General features: G+C 37.1%; 1 protein-coding gene across 4 annotated transcripts in view; it reads right to left on the minus strand.

The window, feature by feature from the left end:
- Window positions 1-23,235, minus strand: part of LOC118276863 (voltage-dependent calcium channel subunit alpha-2/delta-3) — a 57,160-nt gene that overhangs the window by 8,147 nt on the left and 25,778 nt on the right. For all 4 annotated transcript variants that reach the window (XM_035595461.2, XM_035595453.2, XM_035595470.2 and 1 more), the window contains 9 exons: window positions 22,522-22,632; window positions 10,807-11,035; window positions 9,021-9,152; window positions 8,377-8,654; window positions 1,275-1,388; window positions 953-1,148; window positions 515-651; window positions 246-326; window positions 76-156 (listed from right to left, as the gene is read on the minus strand). In XM_035595461.2, coding sequence (XP_035451354.2) covers window positions 76-156; window positions 246-326; window positions 515-651; window positions 953-1,148; window positions 1,275-1,388; window positions 8,377-8,654; window positions 9,021-9,152; window positions 10,807-11,035; window positions 22,522-22,632 — 1,359 coding nt within the window. The remainder of the gene's footprint in view (window positions 1-75; window positions 157-245; window positions 327-514; window positions 652-952; window positions 1,149-1,274; window positions 1,389-8,376; window positions 8,655-9,020; window positions 9,153-10,806; window positions 11,036-22,521; window positions 22,633-23,235) is intronic.

The raw sequence follows: 23,235 nt of genomic DNA on the forward strand, positions 1-23,235 counted from the left end.
ATGTATTACAAGAACATACAAAATATAAGAACATAATATGCGTGCTTATGTAGAATGGATTAAGGGTTAGTTTACCTTGTATGGTGGCACGAGCTTCTTTATTTGATCGATAGGGACATCGGTTCCAACCACACCGAGTAAATTAGCTTCTCTTTGCTGTAAAGAAAACCATTTTTCAATTAAATATGCCGTTCACAATATTCATCTAGTCAATACAATATTTAAGTAAAACTGTAAAGTAGTACCGTGTGGTTTCTCCTATCGAAGATGGGTACGGTGACGGAAGACATCAGCTGGCCCATGCCATCGTCAGCTAAACTACTGCTCTGTAAACATAAAAAATACAAACTTAATATGTCAATATGAAAATACTTTCCCAAATCTATATAAGTAAACAGTTTTAATAAATTGGAACCGTAATTTAAAAGACATAAAATTCTAATTCCCCAATTAATGTTGAGTTGGTTGAATGAGCACTAGCTATAATTCACAGATAATTAGGTATTATGCTTACCCTTCCGCCGACGTACGCGGGGCTCCAGTGCACAGGATGCATGGTCTGGTACATGACAAGCGGCCGAGCCAACACCTCCACGAAGTGCAACACTTTCGATTTAATCTCAGAGTGCTCGTTTATTGTCACGTAGAAACCTAACACAATATATCAAAGTATTAGGATAATAATTCAAGTTTTGTTTTACTATTTACAATTACGAGAAAAATTCTACTAGTTTCAAATTACATCGAGGCTCTTATTCAATGACATCGTTTTCTCGTATGAATCACATGAAATATTCATATTAATACGCGAAAAAGTGTGTTTATTTTATACTTCGATAGGTACAATATATATCAGACATCATGATCATATATAGCATATTCGTTTTTGTGTTTTCTAAGTCATAAAGACACATAATATGTGTGTACATAATAGCAGTAAATTAAGTTTTACCTTTATTAGTGCAAGCCATGTCCTTCATACTATGTCCAGCGGCGGCGTCTCCCCCGACGCGGTACGTGAAGATGCGCACGGGCATGTGCGGCCAGTTCCACGTGCGGAACACTCCTTTTACGCCGGCAGCGCCACCTCCCGCGCCGATCACGGCTATTGCTTGGTTGCATTGACATCCAAGACCCGTCCGGTTATACTGTTGAAATATACAATATACATGTACAATTTCAATACGAGAAGAAACACCGAATTAGTTTATTTTATAATAATTACGTTCAACTTTAATAATCTTTATTTAATTGAGTTTTAATGTGTATCTTACCCGATGCAAAATCTCAAAGCCAGTTGTAAGAGCGCCAGTCAGATTGGCCACACCTCCCGATAGCTCGGCGTTCCATAGTGCTGTTTTCAGCTCCCTTATAGTCTCTGGAAGAGCCTGAAACAGAAAATGTATCATTAGCTATAATACCTATCAAACTTGCATAAGAGACTCCCATTTTATTAACTAATGTTATATCGTTTTTATTTCATAATGTTATGTATATGTAATGGAACCTTTGCAAAAATATTATGAGTACTGTATTGGTTCATACTTATGAGAGGAAATCAATGAGACAGTATTTATTCTGATGTAACTCAATAAGTTCACTTTACTACATTGCTTCATCCATAAACCCATAAAGCGTCTTGAAGACGTAGGGAAAAATCCTGTAATTTTATTTGTTCATACTCAGCTGGCATCAAAAGGAAGTAAAACGTACATATTTGAAATATGAATATTTATAACATTGTCATTGTGTCCATTCGCTGATCCTATTAAGATTAAGAATCGGCCAAAATCAATTATTAGTCCGCAATTTAAGTAATAATTGTATGTATGTATATGTAGAAGAAAGGACCGTGTTGGATATTTCAAGCAAAGATAATGTTTGAAATTATATCAAAAACTTCGAAGGTTTTGTGGTAGAAAATCAAAGCAGGTAGATGATGCAACTTTGTTACTATCTTCAAAAGAATCTACAAGGTCTCACCTTGGCTCGTATTGTTTAATAAAACTAGCCAAGTTATGTGTTCAAGTAGCAACCAGTTAAAGTTGTGTCTAACCGCGCACGAAGGCTGCAGCTGCTTGCAGGCGAACAACCTTGAAAGTTGCTGCGAAGGCCCATTGTTATGAGTTCCAACTACTAGCACCATGTTTAGCGTTTATTGCTTAGTTATCTTCAAGTATAATGCAGAACAAGGAAGTCGCTCTGACCAACTGTGCCGACACTATAATAAGCCGCACGTAATTACTCATTCAACTTGTAACTTAATTACTAAGGAAACGTAACAATTATATTAGCTACGTTCATACGAAAACACGCACGTACTTTTATATTTTGGAAATGAAACCGTTTTATATTGGTTCAGCCATGTAATCCCATGTGAAAACAGATCAGAAATCCGTATTTAATGTCTCAAATAACTTAACCAATATTGCTTGCAAACAGCAAATAAGTTATAAGATAACAAATTCAACGTTTGCAGAGTCGTTAATGTGAACAAACATACGAATATACTAATGAAACATTGCGCGTGTTACTCTTAAATATACAAAGTTTCATTTTGCCCGGGACGACATAAAGTGGAGAACGTTCGCCATGAAGGTAATTGTTGGATCGTATATTAGCCAAGTTGCCGGCTCAAGAGCGAACCAGCCCTTTTAGACGATTTCAAGTAGGAACAATCTACATCTTGAAGTATTGACTCGTGTCTAAGTATTTGATTTGTCGTTATGATGATGGTTTCATTTTGACAGACAGTCTTCTTTAATGAAACAGAATATAATTTTAAAGTTCTTTTATCATTGTTGCTTGTTGAGAATAAATGTGTAGTATGTAGTTGGAGTGGAGCTGAAGTATTATCTAGTCATCGATCGATCTTGTGACTTGGCTCGACCCGATGTTGGAGAAAGTGTGCAAGTATCGCAGCAAAGTTGCAAGCTCGCGCGATAAGGGCGCGGCCGCACCCTCCACCTGCCACAGCTACGCGCCACTCTACTCTTTGTATCGTCGATTTTATCACTAAACTTCACCGAGACTTATGAACTGAATAAAGTGAGCAGCTAAGATGATATTCTTGTTGTAATATACATAGTTCTCTGCAAACATCCCAGCAAATGTGAGGATGCCTTATCTCAAGAGTTTTGACAGCGAAAGACAGGAACCGACAGCCGGCTTCGAATGTATCGGCCTGTGAATTTTACATATTTATGCATACCTCAGCCTGAACTATTGAGTAGGATCTTAGTTGTTGTTATTTTACGATTTAAATTGAGGCACAGTCAATGTTAAACTTTTTGACAATATGTCACTGAAATAAAAAATATAATCTTTGAAACCCGACCGTTGATCGTGCGATCGGAAATGATATTCGAAAGCTGGGGACATTCATAAATATGTATTTAAATGTTGTCCGACACTTAACGCATGTCGTGTGACCACTGGGCAGGCCTAACGTGGGTAGTGCGTGAGTCGAGCGATTGATGAATGTCCTGATGGTAGGTCGCGTGACACCGTTGTGATAATGAAGTGGTTGTGTACAAACCCCTAATGTTTCCCTATGGAGGTGTTTATAAAGATCACCTGCTTTATTTGTTTAACACCACGCCTCGACGCTCGTAAATAATAGTGTTAACAAAGTTCTTTCATTTAATTACGCGTGGTGTGAAACTACAGTAATTACAACTTGAACTGGTTTAATTATAATCTTTGTAAGCATAATGTTAGTATTATTTAATTACTTATCTACAAATTGTGGTTGAGTTAATTTTGAGAAATTAAATGAATCTAAACGTTGCTTTACGTGTACATTAATTATTACTTGATCGTGGCGTTTGTCTGCATAAATCTATAATAATCTCATACCTAATGTTAATGGTGTCGCATTAAAGTCGACTTTATTGAATCCATTAATGTGCGTACACACGATGACAGATGGGTATCGGTGCCGAATTACCGCCGCGTCGCGCGCCGCGAGCCGCCTCAACACGCGATACTTGCATTTGCTGCCATCATTTACATTCTTGTGTACAGGTGGTTTTAGGAAGTACTGGTGTCGAAATACTTTCCATGTGGCCGAAACATATAAAACTAGGTCGTTATCGACGTCTGGGGTTGAACACGTTCGTCAGAAATTAGCTGCTTCATCAAACTATTAAATCCAATTTTGCGTTGTAATTTGCTTCGTAAAAAGCTCATCTAATATATTCATTAATTAAAAGGACATGGCTAAACCAAAGTATGGACGTCGTAACCCGTACAAATAAATATTGAATAAATATGGTACCTAGCAATAAATAAAGCCGCATAATTAAAGATTGATATTTTGTAGTTAAGAAGGTCCAGAAACTTGGCATATCTGCGCAATCCTGAAAATAAAGTAGCGCTCCTACGTCAAACAACGTTACAAAAACTTCAAAATATAACATTGCTCTGAACTTTTCCAAGGCGTTTTGAGGTACCTAAGCCGAAAGTTATTTATATATGAGGTAGATAGGTAAACAGTTCTGCTTATACTAGATAATGAACACAAAGTAACCAAGGACAGACACAAAATATATAGTAAGATTGTGCAATCTTATACAAAATATATATTTTGTGTCGATCAAAACATTTACAATTATTTGGTTTCAGAAAAAAGTCATTATATTACCGTTATTAAAAATTGATGTTCGTTTAATTATTTCGAATTGATTTTCGGGGAAACTAATGTCCTAATAATAGCTTGCAGTACTTACTTCCGTGTTGTCATGTCAAACCACAACAGAAAAAAATCAATTATGAAACTTATTTTTGTTAATTTTTGTTCACCAAGTTATAAGAATTAGTTAAACACAAAATAATTCATAAGTGAATATTTAAATGATACGGGTTAGCGTGAAATTCGTATTCTTGTTATTATGCCTGGGTCAGTCATTTAGCCATCTCCTTTGGTCAAGTAATGGCATTTTGGTTCAAGGATATTAATAAAATTCATTGTCGATATTGCCGGATTCCTATATGAAATATTATTAAGTATTTTATTGCTCAGAAATTTTGGTTGGCTTTTTCGTGAAGGTCAACAGTTGGACAGCTGGTAAGCTGAAATTAATGAAATGTGTACATATACTGTCAATTTTAGACATTTAGAGTAATTGATGGTAATATTGTACATGTATAGGTACATCGGCTCTCTATTCCAAGTAGGTATGCTATATGACTGTATATAATATTATCACGGCCACAACTTAGCCCACGGTAGCGGTTGCGGCTAGCTGTAGCGGCCGTTGCTATATGAAATACCTTTGGTTTTAATTATTGCAACCACGACCGGTCATTGTTAAAGTTACAAAGGTATATACAACAAAATTGTTTTCTAGTCTACTGGCTTATTTTGCCAAGTTGGTTTTCTTCTCATTAATATTGTAATTTAAACGCAAAGGTCTTCAGACATTTTCTTAGCGCGTAGCGTAAACTAGCACAGCATTTCAGCGGATGACAACTTTCTTATGATTTTTTGATAATGAATTATACTAGACGACAACTTAAGACGAGAAATATAAAAGGAATTTCGATGTCTCTCTCAAGAAAATAATATGAACGACACGATATTTACTTCGGTCTTTCTAACGTGAACATTTTGTGTCGTTTAATCAAAATAAAATTCGTTCCTTGAAATTGTTCCCAATAAAAACCTTTATTTCTGTTCTGCGAAAATCATGTGTACTTAAGTTCTGATCAAACAAAACGTAGGTTACGTAGGTACGTACTTACATGTATGTATAGAACGACAAATTCATTAGGGTTCACCGGTCATGTATCCTCGGTTCCTCGGAGGATGGTATGCGGTTATGTACCTTAATTGAAATTGCTTCATATATATGTAATTAGGTAGGTATACGCTAAAGGCATTGTGGCCCTAGAATTGTGCAGGACTGGCTGGTTGGTCTTTAATTAACTAGATCTTATTAGAATCCACAATTCCCTCCCGTCTAACATGCTGATATGTATCTTCATTGTTTTGAAGATTAAACGAGAAGCCCGCTTTAGAATGGTCAATTGTGATCACCTCTCATAAAATGTTCTTAGTTTTAAAATTCATTTACCGGGAATTGAAAGGATTTTCCATAACTGTTAGATAGGTACTGTTCTAGTTTTCTAAAGGAAAATATGTGTTCATTTAGTCCAACGTATAATAAGTACCTACAGTTGCGTTTGGTACCTGACTTCAAAATCGTAATGGCTCTTATAAAGTTGCTATTTTCCAATCATATACATAGGGACGGTACAAAAATCACATTAATTAATAACAGAAGAGTGCTCGCGACCGCGTTCGTTTAATTTCATCTCGATACCGCTGGCATATTTCCGTGTTCGTTTTTTTCGTCCAATTGTTGGTGGATAATGCTTCACGTGGTGTTATCTTGGCGTGACCTACATCGCGCAGTAATACGAGATCGTGGACAATGTTCCCCACCAGTAATTGACACGCATAAACCGATATTAAAAGCCCCAAAAGTGTAGAAAGGCAATTCCGAGTGGAATTTACGTCATGTTTAAATCAGTACTGACATTAAACAGTTTGTTCCGCCCACCTGTACCAGCTACCCTCGTTTTAATTAAACTTATGTAGTGTAATTGCTCTTGATTGTTGTTAGCGCTTAGATAATAACGCGTTGGAAACTATTAGACACGTTTTATAAAACGCTGCCTAAGTGGTACTTGTAAACTATATTTATGCTATAATTTTCGACAGTTTCGACACTAATGAATATTAGACTCGGTGAGTACGTACTCACAGGCACTACTGCTCAGTATGAGCTCCAGAATTTAATCTTCGGATCGATTCTGTCGGTTATCATAGTATTTATCGCAAAATTTGGAATTACAGTTCCAGAAACAACCGCATTTTCGGTTCCCTTTAGGTTTGTAAGAAGAATACTGAGATTCAGTAGTTTTAGAATTTTTTTATTAAATTTTATCCCGAAAATATGAAACGAATTAATGAAATGCAATCAAATGATGATATGCAAAGCTATGCAACATTCCTTGATAATGAGTTTACACCCACGTAGAGGTATAACTGTAGATTAAACGCCTACTCCAAATTGGGGCACAAGTCATTGAATCCTAATAGCTTGTAAATAAATAAATATTGATGATCCAACCACCCACTCACAATTATCATCTACCCACTAGTCACGGTAAACTCAATATAAATTAATGATTGGTTTACGTCAATCGTGTAGGCCGAACTATTTAATGCTACCGCACACTACTGCTAATTACAGCAGTTATTGAAAATTGTAGAATACGAGTATCTCGAATCCACCGACTTCACCGAATTATAACCTATTAGTTGGTACTTATAATAGTCAGTTTATGCTTTTTAGTTTTAACTTTTTAATTTAGTTTTTGGTTTTCATGTAGTTGGATTTTTTTAAACGCAGTTTTTTTCATAAATTATGGTTTAAATATAAAAAAATATCTTTACTTAGATTTTGATAATTATTAGGTAAGAAGTAAACAGTTGGATTGGTAAATTAATGTTTTTTTTTAGATCCACAAACTTTTAAATTACAAACATAAAAAAAAATAATGTTTTATCAACGAGACTCATTCTTACAGATCGACACCCATCCATGAGGAAATGTTAAAAGTTTTGAATAATGGCCATCTTGGATTTACATTCTTCTAGTAACACCCTGTACTATATTTTTTTTATATTTTCAATGCACAGAATTAAAACTTCTACGGTTTTATTTTATGTATAGAATAGACATAGATATCGCGTAGAGAAAATGTAATAACTAAACACTAAATCTCGACGGACAGACGCACTTATAAATACGATAGAAAGAAATGTTCGCAAAGTTATAAGCCACTTAGAACCACTGACATTCAATAATATCGAAACTAACGTTAATAAAAAGCCAATAGTCCATCGTTCAGGGCGTGAACTTTGGATCGAAAGGTCGTGGCTTCGAGCCCGACCGCTTTGAACTCAATGTTAAGCTTATAACACGACCGTTATTAATATAATATGTATCATGGTACGCATCTTTCACCCATTATTTGAGTCTCAAATATTATCATTTGGCGAAACTTTCCACGTAAAATATATTTCAATATTTTACCCACGTTTCTTAATAACTTAAATCGTTAGAATTTTAAAACCGATTTCAGCGAAGCTTGCCAACTTGAAGATGAATCGGAGCTCAGATCAAAAACTAGGATACTTTTAATATTAAAATAAGATTTGATTTTCGAGGAATATCCTATGATAAATGTGTTTTCAATCTGAGCGTAAAGGATCCGCTCTTTACGCTCTTCAAGAATATCTCGCCCAAACTAAGAGATAAAATGGTTGAATGTGAAAAAAATATTGAGTAAAATTGTGCTTACCTGAGCCAAAATCTTCGTATAACAGGAGTGTAGTTCGGATATCGTGTCACTGTATCGATAGATGTTGACGAAATCGTTTGGTCCTAAAGTGTCCAGCAGAGCGGAGACGGTGGACTTGGCCAACCGCCAGTAAGACGAACTCAGGTCATCGGAGTCATCAAGCAAGATCACGAGGTCTTTGGGAGATGTTGCTGCTTCCACAAACCAATTTGAAGACCTGAAGTCGTAGAAGTCTCTTGCGTGGTGCGAGTAACCATCTTCGGGAGGCCAGGACATGGCTACGACAAAAACATAAGTAAGAAAATTAGCACATCACGTCCAGTCAAAGAATCCGTTCAAAGAATTGTTCCATGTACTGTACCAACATTCAATCTATTTGATATTTGGAATCAATTAAATAACGAAAACAAGTAAATTAACTTTGTATATTTTTCACTTAAAAATCACTGGAAGACAAGTAAATGTAAATGTTTGTGTTTCGTCTACGCAAACATTTACGTACCGCTCGTAGCATACTACGAAAACTTCGTAGCATTCGTAGCAAGTGGTTTCAAACTTTGATAAGAGTATTTTTACTATAAATAATGTTTACGTACAATTATATTACTTTAAATAAAAGTATTGAGTACATAGGCTGTACATACCTGGGTATCGTCTCATGAATCCAGTGGAAGAGGCGTAGTACTGCCACGAGAGCGTCGGATCAATCTCGTAGTTATTCACGAACAGGGGGTCCAAGTGCTCCGACCACGCGATCTGGTTCTGAACCTCACCATCTGCGACAACAGGGCCAAGTTTTAACTTGTCTCCAACTTGGACAATAATTTACAGCTACGTTATTATTGCGGACCACTTTTCCGGGAATGTTTAATTAGAGAATTATGCTGAGGTTTATTACTAAAAGAAACAGAAATCTAAACAATTTATCTTAAATCTGGTTGTCTTCCAAAGTTCAGCAGAGATATAAAACATTATTTATATATACACAACATTTTCATAAACTTTCGCATGTATATAATTCTTATTTGTAGCTGGTGATTTTGTCCAGTTTTTGTGAGGACAGTAAAGTTTACTACAGTAATGTTTCTCGGCATTGTACTAAAGAACTATTTTTAAAAATAGATAAACCGGTTTATAACTTGGCCGCGATCACGAGCAAGTTTAAATTCAGTTTATTATATGTAAATTATTTTACGTGCAGTTAAACTTATGAATAATGTATGAATGCAGAAGTTTCCGTTATACAATAGAGGATAATCGCGACACTGTTGGCACTCTGTCCACCAATTAGGGAGATTTTCTTTAACTACCCATTAAAAGAAGTCTAATTGGCAAACTTGGTTCATTGGGCAGCCGTGATTGCTTTCTCCTGGACCGCCGGCCGGAAAAATTAATGGTTCGCCTGTGTACTATGGGTTTGTTAAATAAACGCATCAGGGCCTATGTAATTACGCCCTTTAAATTAAATACGGGCTACCAAACGATATTTTGCGGCTTTTGGAAGCGTGAAGGATATTGTGGGTGGGTAGTACACATTTGCATATTTATGTCTGCTCACATACACTGTATCTTGCTGTCAGTTCTTTCAATGTAAATAGCGTTTGCTAGAGGTAAGTTAAGATAAACGTTATCCATTGATTTTGTGCTCAATAAACTCGTCAAGCCAAGCAAGAAGTATAATTATTAAACTTTAGAATCGATCGAATCTAATAACTTCCCAACATAGCACCGGGAAAATTCTTTACATAAAAGTACGAGGGAATTGTAATTTTGTCAACAATAATTCATCATAGATTTGAAATAACGTTTGTTCGAGTGAGCGCTACTAAATAGTGAGGAATACGTCAATCTGTCCATTAATCATCGGCGGCGGCTACCCGGAGCCCTGGGCCCGCCCCGCCCGGCCCGAGCCTCCCGTGTGTCAACAATATATTAGCGCACATTATTTAGGGATGGAGAGAACTTGTATTTTTCGCTTACGTATTATCATTCTGCGTAAAACATAAAATTGAATTCAACATTTTCGTTGCTCTAATTCAATGTGTCGCAGAATATCGTTCAGCAGTTATAATTACTTTCTAAAGAAATGTTGAAATCCGTTGATTGATTTTTCACAAATCTTCCTTATACATATTTATTTTTAAGCAATTTGTTTTCTTTATGTTTATGTAATAAACGAGTTATTACGTATTTAATTAATGTCTCACCTTCGAACCAATTATATTTCATTTCACGTTTTAGTTTACTGTTACATAATTCTTTAATTCTATATTATTGGCCGATAGTGTCGTTGTCCATCCCGGTACGGTCTAGTAGTCCATTTTATGAACATACAACTTTATGTCATGCAATAAACTGTTAAGTATACATTTTGTACGGGGCCTTCCTTGTTTGAAATAATAATTTTGTTTCTTTAACTCGTGTACGTACCCTCAGTATTGATGTAGGGTGGCATGAGCACAGCGCTGTAGCTGGTGTTGACGGCGATGTGGTCGAAGTGTCTGCTCGGGGTGAGCGTGAGCCGGCGTGCTCGCGCTGCCAGGGTCCCGTCGTCTGCGTGCACGTTCAGCCAGCGAGCATCATAGTATGACCCTGGAGCCCCATCGCTGGCCGCATTGCCTGCTGATAAAGCAGCTGCCTCGGCACTGTCCATTATGCGCTGTAACAAACAATATTATTAGGTTTCATGGATTACAACATGTTTAATTTACCGTTGTTGATGCAGGAAACATCCTGCGAGTGGTCAATTATGTTACTGAAATAATAAGAATATGAAAAGTTCTTCAGTTCAAAATAAAAGTTAGTATTTGTGTCAACATTTCCCTTTGGGTATGATTTACAAGGGTTGGAAAAGTCAAGTCATGGAGCGAACCGCGGCTCGCCAGCACAAAGAGTGGCCGGATAAAAGCGGTAGACAATTGTCGGCAATTAGCCGGCGTGGAATTGGGCTGATCGATAGCTGCCTTTGTCCCACAGGCAGGCATTAGCGAACGATCAAAAATAATCAGCTCCTCTCCCCACCACACCTTTCTCTTCCTTTATTGAAGACAGGACGTGTTATTTCCTCTGCCGCAGGTTATTATAACCATTCAGCTAGCTTTTCGCTTGATTTGTTTCATTTTAATATCATAGCAAGGTTTAATATTATTCATAAAATTCATAACCTTAAAAATAAAGTTGCTTCGTTTACATCCTTTTCCCTTCATTTCATTTGATTACGCTTTGTCTGGCAGAGTATTAGAAAAAATAGGATTAACCAGCTAAATAGGACTCCGCCTTAATCTAAAACAAACCAGATGACTTTGTGTTCAAAGATTACCTAGAGCCAAACATTTAATTAACCAATTTAGACGTAAAATGTCGGATAATATTGTAAAAGAAAGATGCCGGGAGATAAGTTAGGCCGTTCCCCGACGTTTGGCAATCTTTTGACCTCCGACTGTTTGATAATAATGATAGGGGTTGCGTGATCTAAACGACCCAGAACTGTTTGCCTCTACGACACTAGTGTTGCCCCACGTCGATTGTTAAGTTTCGATGTTTTAACATCTAGCCATTAAGGCACACCTACTGCATAGAAACTAACAAGTTAGTTGAAAATATACGCTAAGTAATTTTTGAATCATGTGAACTTTATCATTCCTAATTCAATCCGAATGGTTTAAAATAAACTGAATAAGTAGAAGCCTCTAAAAATGTTTTTACTAGGTCTTATTACGTATTCAGAAGTTTAAAAAATGTACAGAAAACAGTTTATAAATGGGAGTTTTTAGTTGTGAGACGAAATAGCCCCATCCTAGGAACAAGCTCGCGAAGTGGGGGCGAAGTAATTAAAACTTGCACTGAGCTGAGCCCGCCTCCTACACCACTACACCGCACTTGCAGCGTCCGACACCCCTCGCTCCACGCAAAAGGATTTTTATTAAAATTAATCCTTTGATAATAAAGAGAAAATATTTTAATCTAAGTGCGATACATAAATATTGAATATTTTACTAGTAAATAAACAGTATCTAACCAGTATCTAATCAGTGTGAGCTAAATTACAGTGTGTTGACGTCGATCGCAGTCGTAAATTGTCCCGGTGGCTAATAGAGAAAGGCAGCAATTAAATAATTATAAGACACCTCAAATATTTTATCTCGGCCATTAGGAGCGGGCTCTGTAAGTGGAGTATTCTTGGAACAATGCTTAGTGCCGGCCGTAAATACATTCCTTTATTTTGTTTCAGCTACAGTTTCATTAAGTGCGAAATGTTGGCGTCGTTTTTTCTCCGTGCGACGCCCGCAGCGCAGCAATCCCCTCGATTTTTCAACTTTATTGTTGAGCTAAGTTCCGCCGCTTTCGGCTCACTACTGCCGAGTCCTATTCCCAACTTATTATGCGAACTATTCTGTTTGTGAGCTTCTTCTGCAGACAAATGGAGTCTTTGCAAATGTTGTGCTGTTATATTTTAATAATTGCTACGTTACTTACTATTGCTGGTTCTACTTAGTTGTTGTAGCGGTGACAGAGTTAATTAACTGCGAGGAATGCAAATTGTGTTCTCTGGTTAACAACTACAGCGTATGCAATGAGTTCATACATAGATTATAGATACACAGTACATATTGCTGCTATTCCAATATTCAAGGCGACATTTACAAGAACGCGGCAAGTATAGTATCCACGTTTCAAAAAGGACACACAGAGGCAGTGTCGATACGCAACACTCATTTGTGGCAACCGGTAAAGATGAGGGGTTGAGACGAATAAAGCGAAGATAAACGTCTGAGATAAACTCAACGTATTCACTATGATTCCGTCTCGTTGGCGCTCAATGTGTCGGTATACACCGACGCCTTCGAATAACTACCACATGACAAATATGTATATGAAACATTTTGTGCCAGCTCAAGCCTAGGTACTCGTTCAACGAATTCTTTGCTTACTTAAATACAAACGCAAGGAGTATTGGTATCTCAAGTTGAGTACAATATTTTCCAATAACAAAACATGCAAAATTGTTATGAAACAAGTTTGTATGAAAGAGTTGCCATTGTTTGGTAAAAGCGTCATATTTTTAGATGAGGTTAGTGAACTTTATGCAGCGCTTGAGAGGACATCGCTACAAGTATGTTTTTCATACATTAGATATTGCATCCTAAAGTTATTCTGCGATAAACTGAAGACATGCTTCGCTCTACCACCAACTGTGCCGGCCGGCGTCTCAATATTGGCTGTTGTGTTCGTGAATGAGGCCCCAAGTTAATAACTACAGTGTACATGAATTACAATTAAGTATTTATATAAGAAATAAATAGACTACAATCAAGAGTTCTCCATTACTGAGTGACTAACTGTCAGACAATGCACAGCCGAAACTACTGGACTTAAGAAGCTGAAACTTAGCTTGTTTGTTCCTTGAGGAGTGTAAGGGAGCATTGAGTGAGGATTCCCCTAGATGTCTACAGGAATGTTAAAAATTGGAATAAACTATTTGTGCTGCGTACGAAATCGTTTTCGAAAAGCTAGCAATTTACAATTGAATAGTTCTGCCAGTTGAAGTGTAGCATCTAATTTCTAGTGGATTGGTGTCGTGTTTACACGAAAACGTGAGGAAAGCGTCAGACCAGGGCGTCCCCAAGCGGTGACATAATGCAATAAGTCCGCAGCCATGATCGTGCTGCGGTCGTCAGTCTCGCACACATAAATAATCCGATTACACTGTCCACACCGATGCTGCACACATACATATGTATATATGTACATAACGAGGTTTTAGGGGTTGACTGAACGTTGCTATGCTGCTGAGCAAATTACAAAATAGTGACTTTAATTCTCGGACTAGATAAAGAAAAAGCTAGTACCTAAGAACCTAAATTTAACGATTTGTGTTAAATTAGTTTCAAACCTTTACATAACTAAATGAAACTAATATAATTCTACAAATATACATTAAGGTTATAACGTATCAAATCGATTTCCATGAACTCCACACTGATTCAGCGATGAAACGGTTAGCCGAATGAGTTATAGTGACTAGGTAAGGTATGGGCGAGTTAACCTCATTGATATTAATGGATTTCTGTAATCTTAACTCAGTTTTTACTACTTTCGCACGTGGGGTTAAGTGGTACTTTGACATTTTAGTTTTAATATAAGAATAATGACGCTACCCTATTCGTTTAAGACATATAATAATATTTTATGGTTAGTTCAATCGTAGGTAGCAAGTGTTCTCGAATGATATCTGAGTAAGATTTTATTCGTTTATCAGACGACGAAAAAATATTACTCTCTACAGTAATTTAATTTTTCGTTTAAACATTTTTTTAAACTTTTAGTTAACAGCTACATAGGTGCTGATCCAAAGCTACCACGGACGCACCGTAGCGTCTAACTAGTACGTTGTTTGAAGGAAATTGGCTATGGTTTTTTATGTAAATTAAGAAATCAGTATCACAATCTGTACTCAGTTTTCTTACAAGATAATATCTTATATTAACTTTAATTTCTAAATAGTCGACACAACTTCCAAATAGGATACCGGTGTAAAATCTTAACTACTCCATTATAGACCTTATTTCTAATGATTAAAGACTTTTTTGTATGAACAAGCTAGGGCACTGGACGGTAATTGAATGTGTCTTTTTTATAATATTGTAAAACATAAATTACCGAAATTGGATACTTAGAAGGACACGCAACATTAAAATATTAAAGTACAACGCCCGCCGGAAAAGCTAGATCTCATTAAGTTTGATCACAGCGACAAGTCTGATGGCGTAGTGCCCGTACATCAAGTTCGTGGCGGTTGCTATAAGTAATACCTAACTGTTATTACGACACGTGCAAACACTTCAGAGTTGCGCACAAGATATAGGTTCCAAGTTATAAACTCTCTCAAATTGTACGGAGACATTAGTTTACAATATGTATGTGACTGCGTTTTATTGTATTATTACTAAGTATTAAATGAGAAGTGGTTTGAAATTAAGAAAACCATTCCTACATTGGTTACCATCTCCACAAGCTCCACGTTATGACAACAAGGATAGGTATCAGTATTTTTAGTCTCGTAACAGTAGATTTAAAATAAAAAAGAAGCAAATTAATGGTCGAGGGTAAAGTCCGGAGTAAGGTCTGCTAAGTAACGCTTGCCTCTTTTACAAGAATTTTATTCTGATTAAATAATTTCATTTAGTTCATTGGGTTTTCGTATTTTCTACCTTCGGAAAATGTACAAAATAATGTCTCAGCCAAGAAAAATCAGAGGTCCTTAATATGATTCAATGTGACGTGTTAAGACATAAAAACCACATAAACTGACAATGTTAAAAACCAACTGATGCCAACGCGAAATATCTTTGGAATCAACGCATAATATATATACATAATAATTAGTTTAACAGTAATTTATTTACTATATATAAAATAGTATACTCATAATTTTTTCTGAGCAATAAAAATTAATTATTACCTACAATCAACATTTTTAGTAAATTCAGACGTAATCGTATAACCGTCAACATACATGTCACAGAACATTTATGTTACATTTTCCAAGTAATTATAAATTGCTCAATTCATGCGAGAATAACTATGAAATTACTCCTTAATTTCACGCATTTAATAAAGCTACAAAATAATACTATTACGGAGCCAAATAGGCTTTCACGAAGTTAATCTTATTTGCAATTTATTTAAGTAAATGATCGCATGTTGGATCTCAATGAACTAGTTGGTTACTGTTCAAAATAAAAAGGCCGGGAGGCACGTCTTACAATAACATGATTACTTCGTAACGTTTATTAGAAGGCAGTGGTCGCTAAATTGAGTTTTATATCGAAGGTAACGTCACAGGTCGTTGATCCTCGCCCTCTGTCGCCGCCGCGCGCCGGCTGGCCCTGCGCCCACGCTTAACCTTAATACTTCATATCACTTACTATTCTAGTAAAATTCATAATATTTTACTAAGGTATTTTTTATACTTATTGAGTCATGACTTTAATTCTTTTAAGACTCGTTAGCGTTACATTTCGCGTTTTGTCATAACAGAAAAAGAACAACAATGTAAAAGGCGCACTACTTCCATTAATCTTTGGGAACAATATTTTCTGAAGTCACAGTTTAAAAGAAGTTTCTGCTATTTCGTAGCCATTGTGTGAATAGGAGATATGATTTACATTTTAGGTATACAAAGTTTGAGTTTGATACAGGACGTGGCAACGGAGTACAGCGTACACTTGTAGTAGTGCAGGCGTTGGGAGCGCGCTTTAGAATATTGAGTAAGTAGGCTACAGGAATCACCGCCCTCTATCCTGGCGTGGGGAGCGTGCGAGCGGGACGGGGCGCCGTCTCAAGACTGCGAATCAATAAAGTCCACTCGTATAAGTCGGCCGGTGCAGCGACTGGATATGGGTCACGGTGCACTCAGCCCCCGAGATGGTATTTAATAACCCTCTACACGCTCTGACAGATATTACTCGATTCCCTTCCGCTCGCGACGTGTTTAAATGTAAGTGATGGAGCGTCCGGAAAGATTTTTAAATGTGCTTTCAAATGGTTATGACATGATAAATACTGAGATCGTGTTTTTATGGTTCGCATTTTTAAGTTTGAATGGGCTGCAGAACTCCTCAAGTTCTGTAAGCGACGTCATCATAAATGTCGCATCGGAGATGATTGTCATAGCAATTTCCGGCACCGATTGCGGTCCAATGGCGTGAATTATGTCAGAGATTTCTTGTCACAAACAGCTGGTGTTTCGCAATTTGCTGATGGCGGCATTAAGGTCGGGCAAGTGCAGCGGTCTACTTGGTGCGTGCTCCGCCCTGCGCCCCGCACCCCGCCGGGTGTCCCCCGCTACGCCCTGCGGCACGCCGCTGGAATTTGGCGGTGCGCCTTGCACTTAGGCTTGCTCCGGAATGTAAGCATACACATGTTGTATAGCTCAGCGTGGGAAGCGTAACGTATTACCTTACAAGGCGAGCGGATATTGTGCGCCCCTGTGTGGCTTCCATCCCTTTAGCTCTCAAACGATTTAATAAAAATAAAAGCGCTCAGCAGATTGCTTCCACGAACAGGCTATACAATGTATCTTAAGTAATAGTTTCATGTATACTATTAATTCAATATAACATTTAAGTTATCTGGATGTAAGTACATAATTATTGTACAAAATATTTTCATAATAACTTTTCCGGACTCCTTAAATATGTATAGCGACAGTGGTGCTATTAGTGTTACGTACTCTACTTAGTAATATATTTCGTTCCCAACCAGTTTTTCCACTACATTACTAAGCTTTTAGTGTTTAGTTCCAAACATGGTCATTTACTTTTAATGCGAACTACTACCCAAAAGATTTATGAATGACCGCTACGTTGCTACGAGCTGCTACGCTCACCGCTACGAATAAATCTGTTGCTACGAATAGATGTTTACTACGCTTGCTAGGAAATGAGGTAGTGTGAGGTAGTTTGAAATTGTTGTGCATGCAAAATTGATTTGGTTAGAGTTGTCGAAGCAGGTATTTCAAGTGTTTAAAGGCAGCACCTGGGTTCGCATAGTTGTGTCGTGTGACGTCGGGAACTTGCATTAAGCACGCGACTACCTCCCGGAGCCGCGGCCGCGTGTACACACTTGACGAATTGTTGGCGTTACATTATACGAATTATTGAGTTTATCATAGTTTATGATGGCATGCACGTACGAAGCTGTGCAACCCGTTACATTATCAACACAATGTTTATGGAATCTGTTATAGTGGAATTATATGTATGTGTTAGTGTTAAAGTTATACAATAACTGAATAGTTATGTACTTTAGTTATACAAAGTGTTACAAAACGGTGTGTATACGTGATACGGTAACATAAAGTTATAGCAAATGGTTGTATTTAAAACATCTAATCTAGAAACCGGATCGTATGAATATAAAATAATCTAGGACTGAAGTTTCCGTAACACCTTGTATATTTGTGACACTTACTTGGAACCAATCTTTTTATTGTTGATATAATGGAATATTTGGTTCAGGGAATCCCATAATACTAATTAAACTTATTCAGATAAAAACGTTGTACAAAAATGTCTGTTGTAATGAGAAAAAGGCCACAAACAACAAAACCAGTAGTACTCGTAATAGCATACATATTATAGCATGTATTCGTTACAGTTAATTCAGTCGTGTTTCCGTCGAACTTATTTATACGAGCAATGCTTACCTACCGCAGGCCATATCATTAATTCTGGGAATGAAGTGGCGAGCAACTCTGTTTTATTAAATGGCAATCGCAGCATTTATTGTGGCTGTTTGCACTGGTGTAGGTATATCGGGGCAATTACAAGTAATGGGCTAGACGGCTGGAATTTCAATTTAATTGGTTCTTATGAAACCGTGCACAATCATTTCTAATGATACTTTTATTATGTATTCGAAGTGTTCTTGATTTTTTTGTGTGTGCAATGTTTTTTTGCTAACTTAGTTTTTTTGGTATATTTTGTTTCTTTTTTGTCTTAGTTTACGAAAAAAATGTTTTTTTGCGATCTTTAATTGTTTAAGATCCTCTTATACTCAGAATCAAAAAATACTACCAAGAATTGCAATGTGCTACATCTGTCTGTCGTATTTACCGTACACTCTGTAAATAAGCGTTTTTGCGTAAAACATTTACGAGTACATAGAATAATTAAATAGTAGTGGGTGCAGTATAGAGGCAATTAGCGCATTTGAAACTAGGCCGTAGCTTTATGCAACTACTGGCTCACGGCTCCACCTAAATTATGACGAGCACACGATTACATGTACATAGCTGTACTGTATGTAATTATAAAACATTTATCTATTTTACATCATACTAGTAAATGGTTTTTTCTAATATTAGTAAACAGGATTAATAACTTATATAACGTAGAGGTAGATTGTTTTAAATTACTTATTCCATATCAATATAAAAAAATAGTATATCAGTTTCTGGTAATTACGGTGTACCTATACTATGATACGGTGTAGCCATTATACATTAGTATACACACACCCACACATGAGTCGTTCTACTTTTTCTTAAATATTTTACGTATGAATAAAATAAATATGTGTGCATGCCTTGAGCTAATATTTGATATCGCTCCCAAACTTTCAATGTAACCTGTTCCATTGTATATTTTTGTGTGTTTAAATAAAGCATGGTGGCAAGCGGGGCCGGGCGACAGAGGTTAGAGGGTGGGCATCACCCGCGGCCACTGTTTACATTATACCTATTATATTATTATGATTTATTGCTCAATCGATGCGCCTTCCCGCCTCAGACACTCGGGTAATTTCACTGAAATGTTGCTAAACTTTATGTACATAGAGGAATTTCAACTATGCTTCAACTTTAAAGGAATCAGATGCTTTGATATGGCGAAGGTAGGTAAGTGCTTGTAAATAGTTTGGGTAAAAATAGAGAGGAATTTGTGTGAGGGTGAGACGCTCAACTTATTATAACCAAAGGTTGTAAAATGTGACATTGTAATGTTGTAATCTAATTATATTAAATGTGTGCGTAAGAAGAAAATCCCAAATAATTGCCTGAACACTTAACTCAAAAGAAATGGTGCGAGTTCACGAGTTCAGAAACTCAATGTTAAACACTAGGTTCGGGTTCATTGAACAATACGTCAAACTGAAAGTGCATAGTCAGAAGACAAACACAGAAATGGAGGAATAGACGAGTGCATTCAGCGATCTCGTAGAGGATCGACAGATCTCTGCCGCGGCTTTAAGCACTGAGACGCGCTAGCCATGTCGCGCCCAGCTCGTCTACACTACTCTTTGTACGTGGCACACAAGTACTTACCATCTCTTACGTATATAAAGCTGATATATTTACGAGCAATGTAGTTTATTTTTTAATACTATAAAAAGTAGTGTCCCGAAATCTATTTCTTCGTGATTTTATAACTCTTTAAACTTGTAATAGTATAGTTCCATCACAGTTAAGGTGAATTGTCGGCGACGACGACGTAGCAATTTCTTTGAGTTTTGAGCGATTTAATTTGCACGAATACTGCTAGGCATTGAATTGAAGCGCGTTGATAGAATTCCGTACTGGGTACAAATCACAAAACATTCCAATCCCTCTGGTTAATTGAATCCTGTAGGCCTTCATTAGAGATGGTGGGGGACGATTCGACAAAAACGAACTTTTACGGAAAGGAGAACGTCGGAGTACCGACAAAAACCACAAATGACATTCGGGAGGTGGCACGGATCGAATAATTACGTCGCCGCGGCTGATGCTCAACTTGGCTTTCACACTCCAAACATCGCTCCTTCATAAAACTTTGCGTAACTTCTCACGGCCTGAATTATTACATGTAAAACGTAAGTGCTTAACAAACTTTGTCTAAGTGAAAAGATGACATGGGTACCTAAATACTTGTCGCGTGTCATTCCGTGTTCGCAATCAAACACCAGAGAGACGAGACATGGTTTTATGCAAAACTTTGTTCAAAGAGCCCTCTCAGACTTATAATATGTAATGCTGCACAGTGAATAGAAAGAGCTTGCGGGGAGATTTATTCCCTCGAAATTGTCAACTTAGCATTCGACTGAAAGTTGCTCGGGGTAAAAGCAGAGAGAGGACTAGTTGAGATTCAAAAGAATTCCAATATTAGCGGGAGCGGCAAATCGCGAAGACGAGTGTCCGCGGGCGAGGCTAGCGGCGCGGCTCGACACGGCGCGGCGGCGACAGCACAGCGCCGCACAACTTCGACATCGACCATTGCTGAATATGTTAATGTGGAAGACGGCACGCTCGCTGTCGCCCCAATATCCTTACTTTCAATTCTCAACTCGCCCGCTTCATCGTTAACACATTCCTATTGAGTTTATATCGAACTGAAACTCTGCGGTTTTATTGCTTTTGTTACTCAATTTATTAAACATAGTTATATTATATTGTTTTATTTTCTCTAATAAAGATATTCTTGATACAATTATATAACATCTATTAACATAGTCTATTGTATTTTTAGGTATATATGAGTGAATGTGAGCATAGCTCGATCTCGACTCGCACAACAATTCACTTTGAAAGGATTTCTGTATTGTGCACTAGATTCGCGAACAGTGGCGCGTGGCGGTACGTCGACAGTGCACTGTGTGTATCTATACAGCGCGCCACGTCCCCATACCATCCACTCATCCTCTCTATACAATGCTCTCGGCTTAAGTAAACTTAACTCTCTGCTAATTAAATTCAATTACGTTTAATCTACGAAGGTATAGGCTTCTAGTATCTAGTAGGGGTTATGTGAATCTTTAAAATGGGATACTATTAAAGTGTTTCTTGTCTACCAGAACAAATATAGGAATTTAAACTATGCAGAAGTATGGTGTAGTCTACAAGGCTCCAATACATTGATGTCATGATAATTCTATTTTTGTCGGATTGTTGTCACTTTATCCAGAAGTGAATTATACTTAGGATTAAAAGTATAAAAAATCGGTATATTGTACTGAAGACCTTTTCCTATTTATAACATAATTACTATGCTTTAAAAGACTGGATTAAGATGGGGTGAGTGCTTCACTCACGCAAAACTTTGAATGTTCAAATTAATTGAACATAATCTTAGATCTGTTGAGCCAAAATGTCACAATGAGAAATTATTTTCGGTTTTTCTGACAGATAAAAAACTGCCTTTAGGGAGTGTAAACAATGGGACATGACAAAATACAAATGAGAAGCTTATCTAAGGCTCGCCATTTGTACGGGTACCTTATATTTTATAGCCATTTTAAAATGTACTTAAGGCATTCACAATTGACAAGTATAACTTAAATAAAAAATGTCTTTTAATAACGTACACGGTGGTACATACTCATAGTCTCATTCGTGTTTTTAGTTGTGTCTACGGGATAACGAAAGAGCACTGAAAATGGTTGTTAATATTAATGGTTCAATACAGTTTGATTGCATTTGTTTGTCACCATGTTTTATAATAAGATTTAGCTAATAAGTTCAGCAAAATATGATCTAAAAGTCACTTCGGTCAATAATTTCTTATTCTGAAATTTTTGCACATTTTCACAAGTAAATTTAATTAGTGAGAACGTATTTTCGTTTGCTGTAATATATTTTAAATAAGAAGTAAGAAATATATCACTCACCATAACTGCATTTATTTTGAAGTCCATGTGGTTCTTGACCTCAGCGGCGAGCTCGCGCACCAGCAGCAGGCCATCCTTCCGCACAACGTCCACGTTGTACTCATGGTATTTCTGGGAATACACAATCAATTATTGTGACATGATATTTTACACGAAATTAACTAATCATAAATCATTTCAAGAACTTACAGCTAAATGGGTTGATGAATTAATAATCAACGTACACATTAATTCGTTTTAAGCGCCATTTACTTTACACTTTGACCATCATTGTTCGTCATGTCTACATTAATAATGTGGAAGTGTAATTTGAACAACGTGCAACGTATTAAAGTTCATGTTGGCAGCTGTGTGGCCAGGCTAGTAGAGATATCATGAGCTGCACCCAAATTATCTCCCATCAGCAAATACATATGAAGCATAACAATAGTTCACAGCAAATAGACTAGTGCAAGTAATATCTGCGTAGAGCACGCGTAATTTAATGCTTTCACGAGCACAGATAAACATTGGCAGGCATGTAGCGTTCGCATAATTTGTGAAAATGACAACAATCGTGTCGCATTCGCGCTACATTACGCGTTGAGTTATTGGTTCCCAACATGGCGGCGGCGGTGCGCGGGACGAACCGCGCGCGACTCGCCCGAGACCTGTCAAATTTAAAAATGGAACGAACACATCCGGAATTTGGCGGATGCTGGCTGCCAAATTATT

The sequence above is a fragment of the Spodoptera frugiperda genome, chromosome 15, assembly GCF_023101765.2.
Source record: "Spodoptera frugiperda isolate SF20-4 chromosome 15, AGI-APGP_CSIRO_Sfru_2.0, whole genome shotgun sequence".
NCBI classification, from domain to species: domain Eukaryota; kingdom Metazoa; phylum Arthropoda; class Insecta; order Lepidoptera; family Noctuidae; genus Spodoptera; species Spodoptera frugiperda.